This window comes from Acomys russatus, chromosome 10, assembly GCF_903995435.1.
Source record: "Acomys russatus chromosome 10, mAcoRus1.1, whole genome shotgun sequence".
Classification (NCBI taxonomy): Eukaryota; Metazoa; Chordata; class Mammalia; order Rodentia; family Muridae; genus Acomys; species Acomys russatus.
This window is the reverse complement of record NC_067146.1, coordinates 40,235,662-40,254,073: the sequence shown is the minus strand read 5'-3', so window position 1 is coordinate 40,254,073 and position 18,412 is coordinate 40,235,662. Positions and strand designations below refer to the sequence as shown.

At 40.0% G+C, this 18,412-nt stretch overlaps 1 protein-coding gene across 8 annotated transcripts in view; it reads left to right on the top strand.

Moving 5' to 3' along the window:
- Positions 1 to 18,412, top strand: part of Adam22 (ADAM metallopeptidase domain 22) — a 221,883-nt gene that overhangs the window by 113,184 nt on the left and 90,287 nt on the right. For all 8 annotated transcript variants that reach the window (XM_051152033.1, XM_051152030.1, XM_051152036.1 and 5 more), the window contains exon 4: positions 2,051 to 2,117. In XM_051152033.1, coding sequence (XP_051007990.1) covers positions 2,051 to 2,117 — 67 coding nt within the window. The remainder of the gene's footprint in view (positions 1 to 2,050; positions 2,118 to 18,412) is intronic.

The window sequence follows — 18,412 nt, the reverse complement described above, 5'->3', positions numbered from 1 at the left end:
AAGTTTTACAGGTCTTACACATACTGTGACAGTCTGTGAGTTCATATGTGCATCAGTCCTGTTGTGTCTCGAAAATGCTGTTTCCTTGAGGTCGTTCATTACTTCTGGCTCTTACAATCTTTTTACTTTTCTTCTTCATAGATCCTTGAGCCTTGAGAGGAAGGGAATGATAAAGACATCACGGTCAGGGCTGAGTGTTGCAAGTCTTTCACCATGCACATTGTCCATTCATTGGTTTTGGTATTAATTATCATCTACTGTAAGAAGAAGATTCTATGATGAGGGTTGATCAGTGCGCTGATCTCTAGATATAGCAATATATCATTAGAAGTCATTTTATTGCTATGTTTCTTCAGCAAAATAATAGTAGCAGGTTCGTGCTAGTGTCCATAGCCTATCTGCTCTTAGGTTCTTGGTCTCATTAATAGAGTCAGGTATCCATTCCATCTTGTTGAAATGGCCATAGATACAATTTTAAAAGTGATCTTAACTCCCCTAATTGTTGTACCACTATTATACTAGTGGGTATGAATTTTAGGCCGGTCACTATTACAGCTTGTCGGGCTTATAGCTGGGTGGGGGCAATGATTATTTTTCTCCTTTGGTAGCATGTATATATATTTTCCAGCACTATGAATGCTAGTCAGTAGGGATGAGGCTTCTGGTAGAGCCCAAGCTCAATTTCTCCATGTTCAATGACATACACATGAGGTGTCTTCAGCAATAGGTTGAGAAGGATAGCCAACAGCATTGGCAATAGCCTGTGATGTTTTTAGGTACAAGTTCTGGCTAGACAAAATTCCAACACTGATAACTCCTTTGACAATGACTGAAAAAAGATGTAACCCATTCATGGTACTGGGGATTTTATTTGGTAGCAATGATATCCATTTGAGTTATTCTCTCCATCCATTATATGTAATTCTATTTAAATTCATTTTATACAGGCACACATTTTAGAAAGCTTCTACAGTAGCAGATTTCCTTATGTAGGATGTCTCAGCCGTTAAGAGCACTGGATGCTCTTGTAAAGAACCTGGATTCAATTCCCAGCACCTACATTGTGGGCCACAGCTATCTCTAAGTGTAGGTCCATGGGATCTTATATTCCCTTCTGGCCTCCGTGGGCACTGCATCCACACATTACACAGACATACACGTAAGCAAAATACTAAGGCACATAAAGTAAATTAAAGAAGTAGACACATATCTAAGTCATACAAGAAGGTTGTTTAGAAGACTTTAAACAAATAGCTTCAAAATGTTGATGATGTTTTGCTTTTCATTTCTTTGTTTTTGTGTATGTGTGTGTGTGTGTGTGTGTGTGTGTGTGTGTGTGCGTGCGTGCGTGCGTGCGTGCGCACACGTGGAGTTCAGAGGATGAATCAGGAGAGTTTGGTATCTTCCTCTACTATGTGAATCAGGACTGAAGTTAGGTTGTGAGGCTTGGCAGCCAGTGTCTTTATCCACTGAGCCATCTTGCCAGCTCCTTTTCCATTCCTTTTCATTTTCTTTGGTCTGTCTTTTTCTGTGTGTAATAGACTAATAATTGTAAGAAAAGTAACATACACGATACCTAAAAATGGTTAAATTATGGGTAGCAAATTAAAATTTTCTGATAGAAAGCTGTAGTAAAACATACCTTTAAAATGTAATTGTGTTGTTATAATTTCCTAGGCCTGGTGCTGGATGGAGAGTTGGCTGTGCTCAGCCATGGGACAACAAGTGGTGGAGGCAGTCCAGCCTTCTATTTTTGTAGAAGCACTATTTGTGTAGCATGTTCGCTCCCTCCCTCCCTCCTTCTTCTTCCTTCTTTCCTTCTCTGTAAAGTGTTGATTTTGTTTTGAAATCTGAATTAAATAAAATGGATAAAGTAGGTATGTGTGAATTTGATGCACGTTTTCAAATGTGATAGATATTCAAACCAAGTCTTTCCCCTGCAGCCCTGGGATGAAACCCAGGGCCTGGAGCGTCCTGAGCAACCTCTGCTACTGAGTTGTCTTCCGCTGCAGGACCGTCTTTAACTGCTCCTTCTTTTCTGTTGTTGCAGTGAGCTTCTGTCCTCTAGTTATGTGGAGAGACATATAGAACATGGAGGCAAGGCTGTGGAAAACAAAGTAAGTCAAATTTCTCTTCCTTTGTGGGGAATCTTTTTATACACTGAGTTTGGGACCCAAGACTTCAAGCTTACTAGACATGCATTTTACCAATTGAGCTGTACTCCTTTAATGAAAATTGTGCCTGATTTCCATGTCCCCTGGAGGGGGAGACCTGGTAGCACTCAGAGGAAGGACAGCAGGTTACTGAGAAGAGACTTGATACCCTATGAGCATATACAGGGGGAGGTAATCCCCTTCAGGAATAGTCATAGGGGAGGGGAATAAGGGGAAAAGGGGAGGGAGGGAAGAATGGGAGGACACAAGGGATGGGATAACCATTGAGATGTAACAAGAATAAATTAATAATAAAAAATTAAAAAAAAAGAGAGAGAGACAGAAACTGGACCAAATAAAATACTTATTACCAAAATAAATAAATAAATAAATAAATAAATAAATAAATAATGCCAAAAATCAGTCTCTTAAAGGGTTCTGCTCGGTTGTCAGTGAGCAATCAAGTATAAAACCAAGTGTAGTGCATCTGATTTATGGTATGAATATGAATGTGAGAAGAGGAACACATTCATATGAAAAATTCAATTGCTGGTTGGAAAAATCTTTAAAATTGTAATTTTAATTTAAAAACATTTAAAAATGTAATCCCAAGACAGAGATGCACATAAAACCATGGGTGGACTGAGAAGTTATTCAAAGGAAGCACCTATGACTTCCACCTCGGTCTACCTGGATGATCAGTGAGCCCAAGTGTTGATGTGCACACCCAAGTGCTGCCTCCTTCCCATCCGGAGCCCCGTGAAAGGACCATGCTCACTTGTGATGCAGTCCTCTTAGTACTGTGACATATGGTTTTATTACCAAAGCATGTGTCTATTTAGTTTAGTTTTGTCTACTTGTGTTTTAGAGTGTCTCAAAATTTATTTTATCTTTTTGCGCCTCATAATTTACATGTTGAAGAAATGAAATTGTTTATCTTACCGAGTTTCTTATACTCTGCATTTTAGTGTTGATTATAGTTTTACATTGAGACCAAGTAAAATACACCTTAATGATTATCTTTAACAGAACAGTTTATTTTGCCTTTACGGCTTTTAGGTTTCATTGAATGCAGTTTTATCCTGCACAATTCTGATTTGATTGATTGATTGATGATTTTTTTTAAGACAGGGTTTCTCTGTGTAGCCTTGACTGTCTTGGACTCACTTTGTAGATCAGGATGGCCTCGAACTCACAGCGATCCACCTGTCCCTGCCTCCCTGACTGCTCGATTACGGGTGTGTGCCACCACACCCCGTTTACATTCCTGATTTTAAAGTTCTATTATAGCTGTTTTTATACCTTTCCCCCTCAAGGTTATAAAAAGGTTTTATGTACAAAAGAGATACATATTTTTGTTCTTTTCATAGGACAAAAATTTCATCTTTACCACTTATTTATTTATTTACTTATTTGATTTATTTAAAAACTAAGTTCCAGGAGCCAGGGAGATGGCTTAGTCAGCAACAAGCATGAGGGCTTGTGTTTTGGTCTCCAGCTCTTATGTATGAAGCCAGGCAGGAGCCACACCTGGAGCCCATCACTGGGGAGATGAGGCACGTTTCTGGGGCTAGTGGCCAGCTAAGTCTAATTAAGTAGCTGAGTGTTCATTGAGTCTAATACTCAGTCTCAGAAACTAAGGTGAAAAGTGATTATAGAAGACACTGATGTCAGCCTCTAGCCTTTACACACACAGGCGTAGATGTGGATGTACACTTATGCACGTGTACACACATATGCATATGTACTCCTTGCAATAAAAATAAAATGAAATTCTAAACATAACCCTGTATTTAGAGTATACTTTTTTGTGTGTTTGTATGAACTGTTTTATGTCTATACCTGTGTTCTAGTTAAATTGTGTCCCTTATAAATAATGATGACTGCTGTCTGAGTATCAGCAACATGCTAGAGGCTAATTTTCTCTGCCTCATAATCAATACAGCATTCCTTGGAGGTATGTATTGTCTCCTTTTTATAAGGGGATACAAGTAAGAATCTTCAAAGTTTTAAATTCTGCCCAAGACAATTACAAAGTAACAGACCACACTAGAATTTAAGTCCAAGATCATCCAATATTAATTTATATGAAGAATTGTATATATGTATGTACTTAAATGCATTTTTTTTTAGTAAAAGAGATTCTATAGTCTGGGCTGACCTCAAATTCACTTCAATCCTTTGCCTTGGCCTTCCAAAAGCTCAAATTACAGGCATGAGCCACCATACCTGTCACCAACAAATTGAAAGCACTTACTATTTAAAATACAGTAGGAATACAACTTTTAATTTTGAATGTAGAAGATGACAACTTTGGATTTGAGAGTGAGTAAAATGGAGGTAATGAATAGAGACAACATATTCCAAGTCATACAGTTTGCTGGTTTTAAGTTACAGGTTTTTTGCCTTTTTTTGTTGTTGTTGTTAATTGTTTTTGAGGGGAAGGTCTTTGAACTGAAACTGGGTAGCTGAAATTTCCAGTTACATAGGCACAGTATTACAAGACTACTAATGATAAAACTAGTGTTCCTTGCTAATGATTTGGTCATGTACTCATCTGTGTTCCCCCCTCAAAGTGACCTGTGGTCATCAATAAATCATCAGTAGAACTGCTGTCCTGCTTTACAGAAGGTCACACAGCTGCAGGTAGAAGTTAGACCCACTACCTTCATGGACAGGCTTCTACCAGCCCATCTACCAGATAGGCTGTAGTGCATAAATTAGGAGGGCCAGGAAAAGTGAAGTGGGTTTTAGTAGTCCTTGTGGTATGAATCTGTAATCGATTTTGGAGGTTTCGAAAAAACAGCAACAATAACATTATTGTCTTTAATCCAGAAAGAAAAGTGGTAACTTACCTAAAGACCCTGTAGGTTTTATCTCAGCTTGGGTTAAACTAACTTTGATTAGCTTTTCTGAATTGGCAGTTGCCTTAGGGCAAATGGTGGTGACACATCTGCTTTATTTTCCCTACATGAGCATCTCAGGAAAATAACCTTAGCACAAGGTTTCAAAGGGGAGAGATGGAAAACCATTTTCATGTGCTAGAGACTTGACCAGTGGGTGAGGGGGCAGGTTTCCTCAGGGTCAGAAAGCAGTGCTGTGGAAATGGGATTTACCTGCCACTGATGAGAGGTCATTGCCATTCATAAGTGTCATTAGTTCTGATAGTACTTTTGTTAAATTCTTTTATCTCTGATGATAATAACAAAAAACAATGGCAATGAGTATCTATTTTAATTAGCCTAGGTTATCTCTAAATATTATTATCCCAGCTTGCTTTTGTGTTAGAGTTCTCAACAGTAAGGTTAAGTGTGTAGAGAGAGGATCGACTTTGGCTTGTGTGCATTTGATTCTCACAAGAAATCATTGCATCAGCGTCTTGATTGGGTTTTCAGTGGCGGAGGAAAGATGGAGAAGAATACAAAAGAGTGTGGGTCAGGGTTAAAGTCTGGAACCTGCTAAGAGGTGGAAGAAAGTGCTGTGTGACGGGTAGCAGGTGTCAGAGGACAACGTGCTTAATCGCAAGGAAGCTTATAGTGACACTAGAGGAACCTTTCACTGTAATGAAATGTGTTCTAATTTACATTAAAAATATTTGAAGGCAAACCCAATGGCACTTGTTTCAGAAGCAAGTGGGGAGTTGATACAGAAGCAAAGATAATGTCTGAGTTTTTCTACAGCTTCAGAGGGTTAGAGTGCTATATTCTGTCTCTGTCTGTGTGTGTGTGTGTGTGTGTGTGTGTGTGTGTGTGTGTGTGTGTCCCCATGCCAGAGCGTGTTGGAGGTAAAAGCTGAACTTAGATCCTCAGTCTTGGCAGCGCATGCCTTTGATCCGTAGAGCCATCTTGCTGTCCCACCAACTGAATATTTCCTCCTTGGCATAGTATCATCTTCCTACAGACACCTGACTACTAAATTCCTTTAGCATTCATTTTCCTAAATCATATTTCCAGCACATTTTTTTGTTTCTTAAAATCCTACCCTAATCTTTTCTTTTTTTTTTTTTTTAATGAATAAGTTAATGATGGGGAAAAAAGATACTGTAAGGACAGTTGTAAGAAATCATTGTGAAAAAAAATTAAATGTGGCAACAGGTATTTTCTTGTTTGTTTTGTTTTTTTTGTTTTTTCAGACAGGGTTTCTCTGTGTATCCCTGGCTGACCTGAACTTGCTCTGTAGTCCAGGCTGGCCTAGAACTCACAGAGATCCACTTGCCTTTGCCTCCCAAGTGCTGGGATTAAAGGTGTGTGCCACCACTGCTCTCGGCAACAGATATTTTCTTAACTTTGTATTTTACATGAACCTAAGCATTACTAGTAGAAAACTCCACTGCATTTGAAGTTCTCTTGTCTCCTTTTCTGGACTACTCTCCAGGCAGCCCAATTCCTAACCTTCAAGCAATTCAGAAGCGTCTAATGTGCTGAAGGAATAGTGTTCTGGATATATATTTTAAGGTGTTTATTTGTAAAAAGCAAAACCAAAGGCCCTTTGCAAATAATTCTTCTATACTGTGATGCAATGTTGTAGACTTCTTTCTTTTTTCCATTAGTTAATTAATTAATTAATTAACTTTATATCCTGATTGCAGCCCCACCTCTCTCTTCCCAGTCCCACCCTCATACCCACCTCATACCCTGTCTTTCCCACTTCCATTGGTACCAGCCCACCCTGGCACATCAAGTCAAAGCAGGACTAGTAGACTTCTTTCTAAGTTGAACACAATCAGCTTTCATTAGTGATAAAATTCAGATCATCTAAGATGTCATTGTTTATTCACTGTATTCTATTATTTCTACTTTTTGGGAAAATGTCAGGACCTTTAGTTCATGTGTTTTTCAATATACAACTCAAATTCTTTCATATAATTAAATAGTATAAACATGTTTCCTTTTGATCTCAGGAAGTACAAAATTAGGTATTAAACAGTCAATGTATCTTATAAATATATTTGTTGCAGCAGAAAAGGTAAACACAGAAGTCAGTCTGCTTTTGTTTATCTGGGACATTGAGTTTCCTTATTGATTCTCGGAACTGTTTTAACCCTTGAGATCCCTACAGTAAGCCATTAAGTAGGAAAGAAAAACTGGGCTTTGTTAAGTTAACTTTTTTAACACATTTTTACTGAAAAATAAAATAATTCATATTACATCTCATTTTCTATCCCATCCCCTACATCCTCCCATTCCTCCCTCTCTCCCACTTTCGCCCCAATCCCCCTTCCCTATGACTATGACCGAGGGGGACCTCCTCCCCCTGAATATGGTGCTAGGGTATCAAGTCTCTTCTTGGTAGTCTGCTATCCTTCCTCCGAGTGCCATTGGGCCTCCCCCACAAAGGGACATGGCCAAATATGGGGCACCAGAGATCCTGTGAAAGTCAGTCCTCAGTCTCCACTTAACTGTGGAGAATGTTCTGTCCCTTGGTTAGATCTGGGTAGGGGTTTGATGATGACTGCACGTTTTGTCCTTGGTTGGTGCCTTTGATCAAGCAGAACCACTGGGCTCAGATCCACCCATCATAATGTTCCTCTTGTAGGTTTCTAGGACCCTCTAGATCCACCTACTTCCCTATCCCCTATATTTTTCTTACCTAGAGTCTCAATAGGATGTTCTCACCTCTATTCCACTTTCCTGGTAGGTGCAGACTTTCATGGGACCTGCCCCTTGGGCTAGTGTCCAGTTATAAGTGAGTATATACCTTTGGAGTCTCTCTGCTTCTGGGTTAGCTCACTCATTATGATCATTTCTAGTTCAATCCATTTGTCCGCAAATTTCAGGAATTCCTTGTTTTTAATAGCTGAGTAGTATTCCATAGTGTAAATGTACCACAGTTTCTTTATCCATTCTTCTTCTGAGGGACACTTAGGCTGTTTCCATGTTCTGGCGATTATGAATAAGGCTGCTATGAACATGGTTGAGCAAATTTTCTTGTTGTGTGCTGGAGCATCTGGCACAGCAATAGGCTGGATCAATGGAATTGTATTGAAGACCCAGATATGAATCCACACACATATAGTCACCTGATTTTTGACAAAGAAGCCAAATCTATTCAATGGAAAAAGGATAGCATCTTCAACAAATGGTGCTGGTCTAACTGGATTTCTACATGTAGAAAAATGCAATTGGACCCATACTTGTCACCATGCACAAAGCTCAAGTCCAAGTGGATTAAAGACCTCAATATAAAACCAGAGACACTAAATCAGTTAGAAGAAAAAGTGGGGAAGAGCCTGGAACACATTGGCACAGGAGACAATTTCCTGAACAGAACACCAACAGCCCAGGCCTTAAGGTCAACAATTAATAAATGGGACCTCATGAGGCTGAGAAGCTTCTGCAAGGCAGGAGACACTGTCAAAAGAACAAAGCGACAGCCTACAGACTGGGAAATAATTTTCACCAACCCTGCATCTGACAAAGGTCTAATATCCAAACTTTATAAAGAACTCAAGAAATTAAACGGCATCAAACCAAATAACCCAATTGAGAAATGGGGCTCAGAATTAAACAGAGAATTCTCAACAGAGGAATATCAAATGGCTGAGACACACTTAAAGAAATGCTCAACATCTCTGGTCATCAGAGAAATGCAAATCAAAACAACTCTGAGATTCCATCTTACACCCATCAGAATGGCTAAAATCAAACATTCACGTGACAACACATGCTGACGAGGATGTGGAGAGAGAGGAACACTCCTTCATTGCTGGTGGGAATGCAAACTAGTACAGCCACTTTGGAAAGCTATCTGGTGCTATCTCAGAAAAATGGGAATAGGGCTTCCTCAAGACCCAGCTATTCCACTCCTTGGAATATACCCAGAAGATGTTAAGTTAATTTTGCTGCCTGTGTTAGAGCAGAGTTGTCCTCAACATTGTGTCAGTTGTAAATCGGAAGCAGAAACCTGTTTTCTCAAGTAGCTTCTTAGTGTATCTTTGACTTGGGAAGCTGCCTTTGAGATGTATTGCCAAGTGATCTATGCCAGGCGGTTCTCTCCATCCCTCCCCTCCTCTCTCCTGTCCTCTCCTCCCTCTCCTCCCTCCCCCCTTCCTTTTTCTTCTCTCATCTTTCTTCCAGGCTTTACTATGTAGCTCTGGCCGGCCTTGAACTCAGTTTCCCTGACACATCCTACTGAGTACTGCCACTGCTGTGAGTGAGTGTGCCTCCACGCCTTGTTTACTAAACCATTTTCTATTTCATTTTTCTGATTTTTAAAAAAGAACTCAGTAGCAGTCCTCCTTTCCCAAAAATTGCAACTCTTACTTAAACTTTATCATATATTTGAGACACATCTTTTTTGTCTAGAACTCTAAATGCAGCAGCCTTTCCAGAGACTCTTGGGTAATACTTAGTTACCTTCAAAGTCACTGAGTCATATGGGCTGGGGAGATGGTTTTAGAAAGGAATTTTAAAAAAATGGATCTATTTATAGAGGCTGTTACTTAAGCATATATTTAAATCCTAGGCTCTGTGGAGATAGGGAGGCCTCCATCCAAGTGAACGGAATTCAGTGATGTGCACTTTAAGGGTGACTGTTGGGGAATGGCAGCCAAGGATCAGCAGTCCTTGGAGGTGCACTACCACGGAGCTCAGTCCGCAGCCCTGGAACATAAACTCTTTAGCAGAGTATGTGTGTTTCAAAGTGTGTAAAATGATTGTGGATAATCAGTGAAGCAATGATGGGAATATTTGACAAGTGCAGCTACCATGCGTTGGAATGGAATGTGTAGTTTTGGTTGGATGGTTAGGTTTTTTGTTTTGTTTTGTTTTTTTAGCTACACTTCCTGGGAGATTTAAGTTAAGCACTCACCTTGGCACTAAGCTTGAATTCTTACTGCAGGACAGAGGGCACGTTTCTTTGATGTGGTAGATACAGGTCTCGACATGCACATCCACATGCCCTACCTGAGTTCAGAATAGGAAAACTTCAGATTCCATTGATCAGATATGGAGTGTGTTTCAATCACTTTTCTATTGCTTGGAAAAGACACCAACCAAGGCAACTTATGAATGAAAGCATGGACCTGGGGGTTTGCCTACAGTTTCAGAGAGCAAGTGTATGGCCCTTATGGAGGGAGCCATAGCAGTAAGCTGCACACTGGCCCTGGAGCAGTAGCCAAGAGCTTGCTTCTGATCCACAAGCAAGAAGCGGGGAGGGTAGGAGATGAGGCACTCACTGCTGTGGCCTGGGCTTTTGAAACCTTAAAGGTGTCACGATGCTATTATTTTATTTTTAAGCCTAGGTCTTACTGTGTGGCTTACTTACTGGCTCTGCCTCATAATGCTGAAATTTTAGGCATACTCCACCATGTCCCTGCTTAATTAATTCTGTTATACTTTAATCATTATTCCTAAACTGCTGACATAGTTTTTTTTTAAATTGTTAAATAATTTTATTAGTTCTTTGAGAATTTTATATAATGTATTTCATATACTATATTTTCACACAATGTTGCATTTACTCTCTACTTGTTCCTCTCAGTTCTATCCTCAACCTCCTTACCCACCCTCTAACTTTGTGCCTTTAAAAAAAATGCACCATGCAAAATTTCTGCTACTCATATACTCAGTGGGCGTGAGGCCAGCCAGGAGAGCATTATCAACCTACCAGGGGCCACACCTCTAAAGAAAACTGACTTTCCTCCAGAAGTCATCAATAGCTCCTTAGTTAGGGATGAGGATTCCTGAACCTTTTTCTCTTCTATGCTGGAATGTTAGATGACTTGTCTTATGTAGACAACCACAGCTGCTGTGAGTTCATCAGTACAGTGGTCCAGTCAGCTAGAAGACACTGTTTAATTCTGGTCTTCCTCTGGCTCTTACAGTCTTTTCTGTACTCTCATCTTCAATGATCTGTGAGCTTCAGGTAGGTGTTTGGGCATGATATTGGTGACTCATTTGTGGCTGAGCCCTCCACGCATCTCTACTTTGATCAGTTATCAGTTTATATGTTGACCACAATCAACTGCACAAAGAAAATTTCCTGGTAAGGACTGAGCATATGGGCATGAAGATGCAAACTTAGACAAATTTGCCCATTTGGCAAAGTAATAGTAGGTTTATCTGGCATCTGTAAACTCCTCAAGCATAAGTTCTTGGGAAGAGTTACAACACCAGATATGCATTTTTTAAATTTTTAGTTTTATTTATTTATTTATTTTGTGGAACAAGCCTTAACTCAAGCAGAAAGTGGTTGGTTAACACCATAACATCCATGTCACTATTGCATCCATGGGTTTATTGCCATACAAGTCATTGTTGTAGTTCATGGGGTTCACAGCGGGGTTACTCTATTGACTTTTTGGCTCATCAGTAGCACCTTCCAGTTTTATGAAATCTAGCCATTAGGGAAGACACTTCCTTGTCAGTACCAACTTTATTTCTCTGTATACTATGACCAAAGTATGTGGTAATTTCAGCAATAAGGTCTCACCATCAAGTTGTGGTGGCAACAAAAGATAGCAGCAATCGCCTGTATTGTTGTGGCAGTGTAGGGGTCAGCCTCTGACCAGCAGCTTAAGGAGAGATAGCCCATACCTGGCCCTGCATTTTCATTTGGTATCTGTGGCTTCTGGGAGCTGCATTATCCCCTGTGTGGGATATATTCAATTAAAATCATTTATATGAATACATACATATTCAGGGAGTTTACAATAGAAAATTTCCATATGGCTTTCTAAAACATCCTTATTCTTAATTATCTCTTCCCCAACTCCCCCATCTGCTCCACCCTCCTATCATTGTCCCTTAAACATTCCTACCCTTTAAAAACTTGTTGTTAGTAAAATATAATCACACTATTTTCCCCATTCCTTCTTCTAACTCTTCTCCTGCACTCCTCATTTTGCTCTCTATCAAGTTCACCCTCTCCCCTTTCCCAAGACAAGGTCTTACTATGTAGCTCATAGTAACCTGAGCCTCATTATGTAACCTAAGATAATCTTAAACACTTAGTAGTCAACTACCTCTGCTTCCCAAGGGATGAGATTATAAGCATGAGCTATCACACTTGGCTCATAAGAAAAAAGATTATTTTTTGAAGCTGTGGCTTATGTGGCCCAGGCCAGCCTTGAGCTCAGTTTGGCCTTAGACTGTTCTGGCTACCTTCATCTTCCAAGTGCTAGGTTGCAGGCATGCATGAATACTCCTAGAATTACATATACATATGTATTTATTTATGTATGTATATAATATGTATTTATAGTATTAATTTTTATAATTTAATATATAAATATACTATATTAAATTTATATTATATTAAATATATAACTTCAAGGTAGAATTATTCTATAAGAATGAGAACTACACCTTCTAAATGACAAATATAAAGTGGGTTTAATCTTATGATCATTTAATAAATAACTGAACTGAACTTCATAGACAGTAGTGGGGTGCAATTCTAGAATCTCCTTGTTTAGAAACCACTCTGTAATGGCAAATACGGCCAGTACTGGGAACTTTGTCCTGTGAGTCTTGTGGGTGTGAACTGATGCTCATTTTAATGCACTTTTGTTTGAACTAAAATGGAAAACTCAGTTTTCTTAGTTATTGGTGAAAGAACCATGGCATTTTCCAAAAGTATCTTAAATTTTCAATAAAAGTATAGCTGGACTAAACAGTTTTCATGATCATTGAGTTAGAGTGTTGGGGCCCTGGGTTTTGTTGGCTAATAATTACTAAGTATCCTATAGAAAGAGTGTACTTTAATTGGCATTCTACTAACTCAAGCCTCAAATTAAGTCTTATTTGGACTTATTTTAGTTGTTTAATGTTATTTGCTTGGGACAGTTAATGGCTTTTCCTGCTACCACAAACCTACTGTGTTCCATTAACGAGGCACATTTTATTCAGTAAATGAAACACTTGTTTTCAATGTCATTAAAATATATGATGATTAGGCCAGGTATGGTGACAGACTCCTTAAATCCCAGCACCCAGCAGGCATAAGCAGGTGGTGCTCTGTGAGTTCGGGCCAGCCTTGTCTACACAATGGGTTCCAGGTCATCCAGGGCTACATAGTGAGACCTTGTCAGGAAAAAAACAAAACCCAAAAAACAAACAAACAAACAAATTTGTTTTATTAGAGTCCCCAAATGTCATATCTAATAAATGAATACTTAGTATAATGCTGATGTTACTACTGCAGAGTTCCTATTGTCTTAACATTGACCTGATACTAATATTAATAACTGGGCTGAGGAATAATAAAAGAACTCACAGTGCTGGAAGTAGTAACGAGTACAAGTATTTACTGTGTAGGGACACTGGTGGACATGTTTCACTATGAATTAAGCAATCTTTTCTTTGTCATCCTCAATTTGCATATGAAGAGACTGAGACATAGGGGGCTGAATTTAACTGGCTCAAGAATTTGGAGTCAAGAAGTCTGGTACTAGGATTTGTGCTTTTATCCACCACAGCCTCAGGCTCTCTGGAAATAATCGTAGTAGCAGAGGAATTAAAATGTAAATTTTTTGACTCCAACACTTAAGTAACATCTCCTTTGGCAGTTTTATTTAGTAAGCCGTAATGTGGAGATGTAATTGGTTCAGATGAGTCTCAATTATCCCCAATAGAAAATTTCTATTCTTTCAAAGACCAAGTGCCTCCAAAGGATGCCCTATATTTTCAACCATTTGTTCTTGCAGTTATTTTTAGTCCCTCTTTGTTCTCTGTGGAAGTTAAATTGTGCATTGTTCATTACAGGGGAGCATGGTGGCTTCCAAGCCATTATGTCTGAAGTATGTTGCTGCCTTGCACATGGCAACCACATGCTCCATCCGCGTGCCCGTCTTATGCCTACATATACATTTATCTGCCTCTGCAGAGAATGTGAACTTTTATGAGCAAGAGCAATGAAGCTGAAACATATCATCCTCTTGCCACAAGCTTGAAGAGATTTGATTACATCCTTGCCGAAGTGCTTTAAAATGTCCACCCTCCTCCCCCATCCTTTGCTTTCTTCTCAACACACAAAGGAGCTGCACAAATCTAATAAACAAATGGAGAAGATGTCTGGTTCTTCTGCGCGCATACATTATTCAGGCCAGCATCCTAACTACTTTTTGTCTACTACCCGGCATCTGTGTATTTGGTGTCTCCTCCCTGGGCTTGATGGGGTGTACACTTCCTCCCTGGCAGGCGTATGCGAGCGTATGCTCCTCTACCATCTTGTAATCAGTGTGGTTCAGGAAGGTCTCAGCTTTCACCATTTGATTCTCTTTGAGTTACAGGGAAAAGAATTCTTGGGGGATTAAGTAAACGTCCTTTCCCTTCGGACTGAAGCAAGGTCGAGGTCACTCTAGGTCCGTCATCATAAGGCCGCGTAATGCATCAGCTGCCTTAATGGCTTCATAAAGATTGCAAGTCATCTTAACTATTGGCCTGCTACCAGTTGATACAGGTCAGGCATCCTAGTGCTGGGAGTACAGAAAAATGGAGTGACAGCTGCTGGCAGCATGAGTTCTGTTCCCAAGGTTTGCTTGTGCGCTTTTTAGTAGAAAGTCCCCCTTATTTTTTTTTCTAGTGTAAAGTTTCTCTTTGTCCAATTAAGTATCAGAAGAATTATCTCATTTGTTAGTATTCAAGATCTTATCTATAGACTTAAAAGACATTTTCCGCATATATCAAAGTAACACCAGCAATTGTGTTTTGTTATGGAATTAATTATAGCAGCAGGTGCTTTACTGTTGTAATTCTGAAACCAAACTTTTATTGTACAGTGTTGCCCAGTCTACTCTTGGGAATAGAGCAATTATAATAAAACAGGAAGTTGTTTTAGCTAACTTGAAACACAAACACACAGAAGGGGGAGAGAGAGAGAGAGGAAGGAGACGAGGCGCGAAGAGAGAGAGAGAGAAGACGGAGAGGGGAGAGGGAGAGAGAGATGGGGAGAGAGTGAGAGATCGGAGAGACCACCCCGAGGCGCGAGGGGTGAGAGTCGAATAGAGATGGATTGCAGAGAGAGGCACTCAACTATTTTTCTTGGTGTTGTTCCAGATCAGTATTTCTGTTCATTATTAAGTTCTTGATATCCAGAGTATTATTATAAAAATAGAAACACATAGTAAAGACCAGAGAGTCAGTATCCTAGGTATTGAGCAGTTTGAATGTTTATAGGCACTTTAGATAGTAATTTATCAAGGGTCCAGCTGATATTCTTTTTTTCATAAAAGTCTTGCATCAATGCAGTAAGAAAGGAACTAGATGCAGGTATACTTGATATTCCCAGTAGGAAACTCCTAAAAGCTCAGACATGGCGTTTTAGAGGCTAGAGTGCTAACACTAGGCATTTATGGCGAAGTGGAGAGAAGCCTAGTTTCTCAGATAACGTTTGTTGGCAATGCTTATTTCTTCAGTGAATGTGAAGGTAGCACTGGCTGAGGGTCATATATATAGTACGGGTGCACACAGTACATAATACAGTTCTTGCCCTTGGGAAGCTTGCCTTTAAGGGGTTACCGAGATCATTTAAATACATACTCCAACTCCTGTAAGTTATGTAATTAGTAAGTGACAAAAACTGCGCGTTGCTGTGAGAGCAGTCTGGGGTAGGCTCAATCTGGGCAAGCTGTGGGTCAGAGAAGATGCGTTAATTCTTCTGTACTGAGAACTGAATTCAGGACCTTCCTGGAGCATGATAGGCAAATCCTCTAGCACTGCGCTGCACTTTAGCCCCAAGACATCCTTTATGAAATGATGCTGACTGTAAAGTTTGAATAGTGGGTATGTGGCAGGTGGGGTGAGAACAGTTTTCTGACAGTCGAATTAGCATGTTCTGATGCCCCTGACGCCCCTAAGACCTTTGTGTAGCATCTTGTAACAAGGGAGCAGAAAGAAACAAGAGGGGTGGACAGTGAGAATGGAGTGAGTGGACCAGGGAGAGGAAGGATGCACGTGCATCTGCGTGTCTCTCACACTTCTCCCAGGCGCCTTTATATCGGGGACCATGTTTGCAGCTGTCTCCAGAATGCTGAATGTTGGCTTGATGATTCCAAGGCATTCCACAGCAGAGCGAGCACTTTGGGTAAGACCTGTTTCTGAGGAGATGTTACTGCTACCATTTTTACTGAGTGAAAATAGAAAAATGTCTTCAGTAGTGTTACAGATGAGACCTCAAGGCAGATCTGTGGTTTAGGAGCAGAAAAGCCCAGGCACTATGAATACTGTTAGGGCTAGCTGGGCTAACCTTAGCTGCTGGTTGTGCCAGTTAGTATCTCTGGCCTCAGACAAGTTATTAACGCCTGTGTGCTCCATTCTCCTCTTCTGATTAGAGAGAGAGAGAGGGAGAGAGAGAGAGAGAGAGAGAGAGAGAGAGAGGGAGGGAGGGAGGGAGGGAAGGAGAGGGAGAGAGAGAGGAAGCAAAGAAGCAGACAGGGCTTTGGCTGTGGAAGGAGCACTGGAAATGTCAGTGAGGACTCAGGAGCAAGGCAGAGTAGCAGTGCATAGAGATCATCTCTGGCCAATTTGTGGTGGCTTTTGCCCATTCTTACTGCCAGCTTCTAAATGTGCTCATGACACAGGCACAGGCCAACTACAGCCCTTGGCCTTGCTGTCGGTGTTTTCAACGTTTGGCATAACATGCATGCCTAGATTACATGCTAGTCAGTGTCCACAGGATGACAACTAAGGACTGAACTTGACCATGGGCTACAAGTGTAGGGGTTTCTCCTGTCCTTCCAACAGCGTGGATAGGAAAGCTCGTTCTTGACAGGTGTTGGAGGATGTGTTGTTTTTCCTGCTATGAAGGTGAGTGATGAATGTGAAGCCATTTGCTCGCCTTCTCTCCCGAGGCTGGCTCATGCTCAGGCTTTAGAAACATTTGTTAGTCAGTTTTCAATCCCAACCTATAAATTATGACCAATTGAATTAACTTGTGATGAAATTTCAATAATGTTAAGATATTTCCCACATGTCAAAGTTATGCCAGATATTCTTAAAAGGATACTTATGTGAGATTTAACATGTTGAATGATTATTAATATTTAATGTTGAGTTATTATTTTAGTACTATCAGCAGTTACTCCTTAACCAGCTTTGTATCCCAATAACCACACAGAGAGACCAGGGTCTATTTAATTAGCCTGTAGCACAATGCTGCACAGCAATTACTCCATCCTAAACCTCCATGCTAGTATAGTTACCTCCCATTCAGGTTTCCCACATTATATTTGCTTTTACGTCATCTCCTAGGTCTGGTTCATCTATCTTGATGTTTCCTGGTCTCCTTCTTGTGGCTCCATCCCTTCCTTCCTTTTCTTTCTCCTCCCCTCCCTTGACCAGGATGTCCCGCCCTATTCTCTGTTATTGCTCAGCATTGGCTAGTTTGGTTTTATTGACATAAAAGAGAACAAATGGTGACATGTTTACACATATTTGAAACAGGAGATACTTAGAATAAACATCACAATGCAATGTCCATTGATCCAGAGAGTGGGGTGGAGAAATCAGCATTTGAATGAACAAGGGTAAACTGTACACAGTCCACAAGAACATGATGCCAACATTAACATACTAGTGTTTTACTACTTTTGTTTCCATTCTGAGTGCGGTATGGTGTATAAGTGGTGTGTGCCTGTTGTATGGTGTATGTGGTGGTGTGTGTTTGGGTTGTGTAGGGGGAGGGCAATGGGATGGAAACCAGCATTTTGTGTCTGTGATGTGTGCATTCTTCCATCTCAGATCCATCCCTGGTACCCTCGCCAAATCTGTCTATGCTTCCAGACATTTACTTTTCCTGAATCATTGTTTCTCCTATTTCAATGTTGTCTTACTGTGTTTATTCCTCATTCTTTTTAAATGAATCATATTAGTGTATTTTAAAAATAATGTTATTTTCTTTTCTGTTGTTTACTTTAAAATAATGTCCTCTCTTATCTTTGTGATTTCTTTCTACTGAAAAAAATTTTCTGCACACACACAAAAATTTCCACAACAGACTTAGTACCACTTAGTACCTGTAATCCCAGCACTCTACAGTCACAAGAAGGTTACTGAAAATTTGAGGCCTTCCTAGTCTATATAGAACTATACAGCAAGTTCCAGACTAGCCTGGACTGCTTAGTGAGACTTTGTCTCATAAAAACAAAACAAAACAACAAAACTCCACTTCTATTCCTCATGTGGCTCATTAAGTTTAATGTTTAACTTACTAAATATCAGGGTTTTTTGTTGTTGTTGTTCTATTTTTCTGTAGACGTCCAGCATGTAACTATGTCAAATGTTCTCTTCTTGTTTTTCATTTCTAAGCTTTTTTTCTCA